The sequence below is a fragment of the Dufourea novaeangliae genome, unplaced genomic scaffold, assembly GCF_001272555.1.
Source record: "Dufourea novaeangliae isolate 0120121106 unplaced genomic scaffold, ASM127255v1 scaffold30, whole genome shotgun sequence".
NCBI lineage: Eukaryota > Metazoa > Arthropoda > Insecta > Hymenoptera > Halictidae > Dufourea > Dufourea novaeangliae.
Window position 1 is genome coordinate 641,925 of NW_015373906.1, and position 9,131 is coordinate 651,055.

At 44.9% G+C, this 9,131-nt stretch overlaps 1 protein-coding gene across 1 annotated transcript; it reads right to left on the bottom strand.

Annotated features, from left to right (window-relative positions):
• Positions 1-396: 396 nt before the first annotated feature.
• On the bottom strand, positions 397-8,748 carry LOC107193840 (estradiol 17-beta-dehydrogenase 11-like). Its single transcript, XM_015583356.1, has 7 exons — positions 8,520-8,748; positions 4,067-4,191; positions 3,724-3,834; positions 1,206-1,367; positions 1,016-1,098; positions 803-919; positions 397-669 (listed from the first exon to the last, which is right to left on the bottom strand). Exons 1-7 carry the CDS (start codon positions 8,746-8,748, stop codon positions 474-476), a joined length of 1,023 nt encoding a protein of 340 aa, XP_015438842.1. The 3' UTR covers positions 397-473.
• Between the last annotated feature and the right edge of the window lie 383 nt (positions 8,749-9,131).

A 9,131-nucleotide genomic window follows, 5' to 3' on the forward strand; every position in this document is an offset into this window, starting at 1 on the left:
ATTAAATAACGTCGAAACTGAGCGAATTCTGTTCAATATCGAACAAAAACATTTTCGAACGAATGCGTTCGAAACTTTCACTCTCCCAGATCGCGTCATAGTTTCTCAGCGTGATCGGAAAGGAAACAGTTGTGCCCAAAATCGATCCTTCTCGTTGCAAAATACTATCCAATAAATGTTCATCGAATAGTCGCGACGAAGGTATTGCAAAAAAAAAAGATAGAATCTACGTTCCACGCTGGAGCGAAGCTCGTCCTCGACAAGTTTTTTCGCAACAATCAGCTCGGAGAAGAAGCGAAATAAAACTCTAACGTGTACGTGCGTGACGAGTATTGAAATATACTTTAGAATTACATGACCGTTATCAACGTATCGTGAATCGACAATGTTTCGGGCTTCTTTTTCGACAGTTGAGAAATAGTAAATCCGATTTCCAAACCCCTTCGGACATAGGGATTACGAAAAAAAATATGTTATGGCTTCCTCTCGGAACTGGAGACGCGTCTGGTTAATTGTTGATGAATGTTCGCGCCATTCTGGGGTTTAGTTATCACATCGGAAATGGTTTCCTTGGGTGTCACGGTCGGTTTCTTGGGCGTGTTGTAAACGTTCAACGTGCTAGAGACCACACCTCGGATAAACATCCCCGCGCAGGCCCACGGGAAGGCCCTGAAAAATTACGGAAGTAATGAAAATTCAACTCTCGAAGGTACGTGTATAAAAAGCATCAGTCTTTACAAGAATTTTCTAACAGAATAATCGAGAATCTCGTTTCCATATAATTGTGTTGGGTAATGCGTACCATTTCAAAATGAGCAAAAGATAAAGGTAACCAGGCACCACAGCAATCTTCTCGTTGCACCTCATCGCGGACACTACTCGATCAGCCACTTCGTTTGGGCTAAGCCGTGGAACGTATCTAGAAAAATACCGAACGATAAATATGCGTTTGTGAAAATTAAAGAAAAAATTTTATTATGCGTGACAGAAGCCAGTTACATGCACGAATCTATACCTGGGAGATATGTCCTCGAACATGCCGGTGCTGCGAATGAAAAACGGGCATACAACCGTGGTGTTGATGTTATAGCCATCAGCCTACAAAAAAAAAAAAACAAAAAGAGCAATAAGCAATATAAAAACAGTGCCGTTGGGAAATACCGGAAGTTCCATCAGAAGCGAACGATTCGAAAAGTGATCTTTACCGCTAGCTCCATGTGGAGTGCCTCCTCGAAACCGACGGCAGCGAATTTCGAGGTGCAATAATCCACTAATGTCGGCACTCCCACGTGACCAGCAAGACTGGCTATGCTCACGATGTGGCCCTTGTTATCCTCCATCATGGAGGGCAGGAAAGCCTTTGTCGTCTGTGAAAAGAAAATAGTACTCGTGGTTAGTACCCGTGCGATAAAGGGTTAATTTGGAAAACGACAAGAGGAGACGTGTAAATATTACGGAACACCAGCATCTACGGGCGGAGTTCATGCAACAAGCTGCTTCGCGAGCGGAAAGGGGGCATTGGAAAGTAGATAGCAAGATCCAACCGAAATGACCGTGACATCGGATGCAGTAACAGGCCCACAGTTAACGTTCCCATTACACGATGATTAACCCAGATTTTGGCCAGCTTCTTCTAGTTCTCGCTTTTGAAAGTAAAATCGGCAACGCGCGTAATCCGCCCGTAAACGACCGCTCCGGGAAATCTTTAACTAGGCGAAGTGACACCTGGTTTGTACACGATTGCATTCTCTGTTAATTAATCATTGTTGTTGATCTTGGTGATTGTTTTTTCCCCCAGAATGCTCCGAATTGGTACAGTAAACTCGGTTGACGAAACAGAGTGGCGACGATCGCGTCGAAGATGCAAATGCAGGGTCGCAACAGAAGACCTCGAAAGGTCTCGCGAACTGATCCGTCGGTTTTTCCGGTCGGAACAGCGCAAGACCGGCAGACCTTGTCCCTCTTAGGAATATTTCTTTTTTTTCTTCATTATAACTATAGGACGTATATCTCAATTACCATTAAACCGATGCCGCCGCCGCCTCCGCCGCGTGATGTAACTCTGCCACACGAAATCGGTATTCTCGGTCGAGCCTCGCGGTATAATTTTCCTTCTTCGTGCTCTGAATCCGCACGACGTTCGTTCGACTAGCGCTTATATTGCCATCGATGATGCTTCGCAGCATCGTTCGCGCGAACTTTCACTCTGTAGCCCCTCGTTAAAATTTATTCGTCTGGTTACCATTCTTTCGTTTTCTCCTGTTTTTGCTTTTCGTAATATCATCGAGGTGAAAGAAGATAACGGTTACAAGGACCGTTTGAACCGCGTTAAAGCAACACAGATCCGACCCTTCGAGCGACGCCATTTTCATTCGTTTCGACAATTTTACCGTTAAAATATCAGCCGGTACCCGCAACAACTCGACACGATTACTGGATCCGCGGATTTCGTACGTTCGTCGATTGCGACCGAAATCTGGACAGCGGATTATTAACGGTGGCAATTAACGAAAATGACGGTGGGGGAGACCGTTAAGAAACTGGCAAGGTGGTTTTCCGTGGCGTTCTAGTGTATTGCGCGAAAGCACGAGCCAGGCTAAAGTGGGCATACGTATCGACCGATGTACGGTTTGGCAAGCGTGGTGGCCTCTCGTGTATGTCGCAACTGCAAGACACGACTGTACTGCAACTACACGGCCCAGTGGCTGCATATCTATCCGACCGGTTTTCCCGCCTGACCCACGACAGCAGTCCTAAACAAATATAAACAGAATTGTCCATCCGGACCAATAACCGATAATTAGCCCCGTGTCTAAAATCGTACATCGCGGAAATCCTAAGTGTGTCTAATCCTCCTGTGTATCACTTCCAAGCTTTGTGTCTCGACAGCGGGAGAAATGAATATTTAACTCGAAGAAAATTCAGTAACGCCTGAAGGACATTGGATCTTTCATAAATTAACGTCTCATGATGTGTTCACAGGTGTCATGGACGCTATAATAAATTTTGTTCGCGCGTGTACAAGGCGGCAGTCCTTCGAGCGTAACTGCCTTGTTCAGTCGCCTTGATGCTGTCGGCGTATATGTATACCCGTGAGGTCCTTGTACCGGTTCAATGATATTTTATCGGAACACGAACGCTGCTGTTCCATCCCATGCCTACATGATTCGTACCCCGGTTGTTTACAGATTGTACACACGGTCTTAAGATATTCACGGCGGAATTCAAGTTTACTTGAAGTTTAAATCTGACGCGACCTCGAGAACTCGGTGTTTGCACCGAGTTACGGTCAATATTTTCTTGAATACTGCATTGTGCCCTACACGTAAAACATACATACAAACTTTGTAGGCATCTGGTGAAGTCGCACGGATCAAGAAAATCAACAGTGGAAAATGTTTGAACGCGTGACATGCGGCAACTCGGTGCTCTTAGCCACGCGTTGAAATCACCGCAGCGCGCCACATACACGCTGTTCCCGTTCTTACGCGTAAACCGACAGATCTTTTGGCAGTATAATTTCCAACGAAGAACCACGCACGGTTGAATGAAGTTTTAAATGTTTTACAACAGTATTTTTTATAGTTGGAAATATTGTTATTACGACTAATCTACCGAAATGGAAACGACTTTACTTTTCTTGAGTGCTCGATTGTACATTGTGAAATGAAAATCGGCAAAAACGAAAAGGTTAAACGAGAAAAAAAGCGTACGCAGACATACCCAAAAGTGGCTCATCACATTCACTTCCATCGTGCGGATGATTAGCTTGTCCGGCGTGTCCAAAAATTTCATTCCGCTAACCACACCGGCGTTGTTTATCAATATTGTCACCTGCAATGTTCGAGTAAGTACGATTATCGAGTAGCAACAATTATTTTATACGGGATACTTTCGTGAGAAACTTGAAACGGTATTGTAAAAATGTTGATTGCGTAAGATCTACAAACGGTCTACGAAAGTATCTTTGGAGCCATTCAAATTTCAGAAAGTGGTCGTCAAACTAATTTAGTTAAATTATCTTTCGGTGTAGCCATAGGTATCCTGACGATTATACAATTCTTACCTTCCCAATTTCCTCCTTGACCACCGCGGCTTTCTTGTATACATCCTCTCGATCGCATAGATCACAAACGTAGCCGTAACAGGTTCCACCCGCGGCTTGGACAAGTTTCACGGTTTCTTCCGTGCCTGAAACCAAAAGCGGGGGTGTCAGATCAATAGGAATGGGATTCGATGAACCTCCAAGGTGGCTGAATCTTCGTTTTTTAAAAATATTTGTACGATCCTTGACATCAGACTTACTACCCGATCGCAAGATCTAATCCTTACGACACGCATATTTTTAACAAGTAACGCGAAGAACGACGATTTCGTTAAAGATTTTACAATTTTGAATTGCCGTCGAGCCATTTCAATGTTTTCATTTCACGACCTCGTCTCGTAATCTGGCGTATGTATTATGGAAATTAAATGACCCCGTTGTGCTGCATCTCCTGATTCCCTCTGATGTATGAAATTAATCGAAATCTCGCCAGAATCACTTTAATTTTCACATTTTCAATGACGATGATAAAACCAAATAAAGGTAAACGTTGGAAAAAAGGACGATAATCGTGACGTGACACGTTCGTTACGTTTACCTTAGAGTGGAATCTGAATGCTGACCTAACAGTTATCTAAAAAAAGGCCTGTGGCTCCGGCGAGAATGGAAAGAACGTTAATACCGACCGAGGAAACAGGATATTCTGCGTTTTGCAATTACATCTTTCATATTCTACGTGAGCGCACGTACTACTTGGCCAAGAAGCGAAACAGCCGACACTGGTCGAGCTTCGACTTTCTACGTAAAAGTGTTGGCGACCGCGAAAAGTTGCATGTCGGATCGCTCATCCTCGGTCGTTTGACGGCCGGGATCGAATTGTCCGATGAAATGTCACGAACGAATGCCGGCAAAATTGCTCGACCTCTCTTTCCGTTTCTCTGAAGACTCTATCATCTTGGTAGCTTAACGTATGGCGTCCACGAAACTGGCAGCCCCACTCACACGGCAACCAAACTAGAGTTTCGCCTATCTACTTGCAACAGAAAGATGAGGGCAGCTCCTAATAATCGTGAATACTTTCAAGAGCGCTCATTTTGAGTATCTATTGGCGTACAATTGTTCAGTTAATACCTTTGAACCAGGTCTGCCACTTACTGATTTTTTCTACTGTTTATCTTTTCATCTTCCTTCATCTTCATTATTCTATTTGTAACATATTTGTCGATTTCTCCTTGTTTTTGTTATTTCACTTCATTTTTTCAAAATCTGCGGAACCATCGAAGAAACCTCGATAGAATTGTGGAAAGTAAAATATTCTAACTGAAATATTCTATCGATCGATTATACCAAATGAAAATACACTACACACGACGGATCGACGAATTTTGCTCGATCGAGGAACGACGGATCGACCGTTGTAAGGTTCGCGCGTGGAGTGAGCGCATACTCGCGAACCACCGAGACCAAAAAGACGACGCGTGAATGGTTCTCGTGAAATTTCCTTTTTTTTTTTTTACCTACGATCAACCAGTTTACCAGACCGATCGAGTAGATATACTTTCGCGGCCTTGAATGTTCGCGCCACTTCGCGGCGTGCCTCGTGTCTAGACACGAAGTTCAAGTGAAATTTTTCGTTCGCTTGGTTTTCTTCAGCCTGTAAACTATCCTATCCAGCGACACAATAGTTTCGTGTATCTATTTCACGTCACATTGAAATTTTAATCGTTCCCATCCTGGATCCATCGTTTCTTCGGGTTTCTTTAATCTCCAATTTTGAGGTATAAAGAAACTCTACTGTCACGATGACAGCCAACGGTCCGTTTAATTTTGCCAACGTCCAGTTCGATAATACATCTACGTTTCGTGAATGTCGTGTCCAGTTTGTAGAATCGACCGATCGTTTTTAGTTCACGTTCGTCATCGCGTCTCGAGTCCCAGTTACGAGAGGTGATCCAAAGGAAGCAAAAAAAAAAACACCCAAGATCGCCTCCAGGATCTTTTACTATTCTGTTTCGTTTTCGGCGACACGTGTCCCGGTTGCAAACAATAATATATACTAATCCAGTTGTCGGTAGTGCAGCCGCCCCCGATCAATATTCCGTTGGCGGAGCACACGGATTTGCGATCGCCAACGTTTAAAATTCGTTACGCGACCGAGCTTCCTCTGCCCGTGAACCCGAAACGTCTTCCCCCCCTCGTGGACGGGCAATTAATCTCCGGCGATTCCTATCATTTTCATTCCCTCTGTCCGTGTTGCTTAACGCCACGGGATCACCTTGCAAACGTAATGTTCTCAAGAGCGCGGGAAATAACGCGTCCCTCCCCCCTAATTATGACAGATTCGCGATCAACATGTCCCCCGTCGTCCTCCGTGTCCGACTTTTCGATACGTTGACGTTAGTTCTGCATCACGCATATTTCGGGAAATTGATCACGGATGGCTATTGTCACACTTTATAACAGCTATATCGGTCACGCCGTGATCGGCTATATTTCTTGCATTTAACCACGTTGCGAATGATTTTTTTTTTTATCATTTCTCCAAAGAGACGCTTCAGTTTTTGGAAGCGATTACTGTACACTAAGAACTACATATTTTTCTGTGATTTGTGTTGATTGTTCGTTAATAACATTGGGAGCATCGTTTCCACGCTCGTCGAGCATCGACGATAAGCATCCGAAGAATGGCTACGAAACTTTCCATTGAAATGCAGTTCGAGGTGGACTGCCACAAAGGTGAATCGTCAAAGGTATACCTCTTTTCTCGAAATTGAAGGTCATGAACGGGGCCGTTCGACGAGAGGTTGTCCGGGGGACTTCGAGATGCCGCCCACGAGCGATCGAATCCTCTCGAGAAATCAGTATGCGATATACGAGTTTACATTAAATACAGGAACTATTAGCACATCCCTACTTTGGACGTATACTTGTCCTACGTCCCAGATTTCCGAGAAGTTTAAACAGCTATAGAAGAACCGTTACATGTGAATATAATTTATAATACTGTTACACACTTACTAGACTTCCATTGATTCGACGACGATCAAATCTCTTATCTACCGATTGTTCGCCGACGAAGCAAAACTCGCATAGGCAAGACCGTTGCATAGAACACCAAAAACTCTCTTAATTCGATAACTATATATTAATCCCGTTTTATGACGAAACTCCGATCGACCAGCCTAAAACCACGAGTTCTAACTCGTGGTCGTGTTCGTCTTGTCGCGTCGATTGTGAAACGCTGATACCGCACGATTCAGTAGAATCAAGTGTGCGATATAAAATATGTTCTAATTTCGCGGAGTGATGGGTAGTCCGGTTCCGTGACCGGTGACGCTTGACACGAAAAAGACGAACGATTCTTTCGTTTCTTTTTTTTTCGTTCAATATCAAACGGTACACAAACGGGTAGAAATGAAGGAAGATTCGCTCTTCGAGGAAGATAATTTATCGTGTCTCCGTGTACGTCTATGTGGTCGAACTCACGGTCCCCCTGGAACGCTCATGAGTTTTTTTTAAAGTTTCGTATGATGCACTACGGCGATGGAAAAGTTCTTCGGGTTGTTCGAGATATTTTTGTCGAGAAAACGCTGAGTTAAGTCACGCACGGAACACACACGCGGATCGCCGCCGTCTTGGATGATTCTGCGAACGGAAAATTCGAGGAGACCCCCCAATTTTCTGGCGGACGATAACACCGGGACTACCCACGACGCCATGACCGGAATACGAAGGCCAGAACGGACTCGATGTCGAGCCGAGTAATTATACGTGCATGATTATCCGAACGTGAAACATCGCGCAGAGGACTGCACGAGGATGAACTATCCGAATTTCCAAGGCGAATCGAGGCGTGCTTGGACTCCGGAACGCGATCGGACGAACCCACCGGCCTCCGAAAATTACTAGTCAGACTCAGCCTCGGAACTTTTGGTTCCCGCGACCGATCCTTTTCTTTTTTCTTTTGGAATGCAAAATGAAAACTTGTTCTTTTCTATTTACCGGCACAGTAACGACGCGAGGAGATGACAGTGCTTTTTCTTCTTCTTCTTCTTCTTCTTCTTCTTCTTCTTCTTCTTCTTCTTCTTTATCTAAAGGCCACAATACCGGTCTACGATTTCACGTTGAAGAACATGAACTAAATAATCGATCTGTGCATCAAATGTTTCCTGTTTGCATCGCGTCGTTCGTTTCGAATTACATAATTAATAGAGGAACCGCGGAGAAGCGCCGCAGGCATTAACCATAGTCTGCCTTAGTCACTGCGTTATAAGACGAGTAATTTATGGTATACGTGTTATGCATTGCGAAAATTAGCTTGTTCGATTCTTTTGTTCCCGTGTTCTACGTAGTCGTGTCCGATCGGCTGTGTTCCAAAGAAGTCATCGAAGTGTTCCCACGTCAATTACACATTATCGCGGCGATACAAAGTTATTAGAATGAAAGAATCGTGGTAGGCACGGAAATGGCTCACCTTCTTTATTAACGTCCCAGATGACGACGATGGCGCCCAGATTGGCGAGCCTGAGTGCGATCAGTCGTCCCAGACCGCCTCCGCCACCGGTCACAAGTGCGATCTCGCCGATGATGCTCTTCATCTTGTACTTCGCGGGGATGAACATTTTCACGATGCTCTCGGCGATCGAGACCACCGTGAGGATCAGAAAACCGATCAGATCCCCCATGGATCGTAGGAAGGACATGGTATCCAGGTTTTCGACTGTGGGCTTCCCGCTGGAACGTTCGATTGGGTTTCGATTCGGTGGTTTCTACGGCGATCTGTTTCGGCGCGTCGATCAATCACGATTGCATAGCTCGTCGCGGGAGACACGGTGTACCGAGCGAGAGACACCGAGAGACTTCCGGTTGCGGAGCGAAGAGGTTTAGTTCCCGCGGACCGGGCGAAAGCGGAGGCTCTGTAACGTCACAGTTTTCGGCGTTCGTAGACTCGTGGTCGTCTGGAAAGCAAGGGATTAACTTTAATTGGCTATTATCCTAGGATACAACACCGAGGAACCGTAGAAGCGTAGAGACGGTCGAACGCGGAATGGTGTCGGCGAAACGTGCAAAATAATTACAGGATTAC

Bases quoted from the DNA above. Each gene is read 5' to 3' on its own strand.
- LOC107193840 (XM_015583356.1), bottom strand. From the start codon at position 8,748: ATGTCCTTCCTACGATCCATGGGGGATCTGATCGGTTTTCTGATCCTC. The intron at 1,368-3,723 runs GTATGTCTGCGT...TTCTTTTCACAG, and splicing joins ATGTGATGAGCCACTTTTGG to ACGACAAAGGCTTTCCTGCC. The intron at 1,099-1,205 runs GTAAAGATCACT...TTTTTTTTGTAG, and splicing joins CACTCCACATGGAGCTAGCG to GCTGATGGCTATAACATCAA.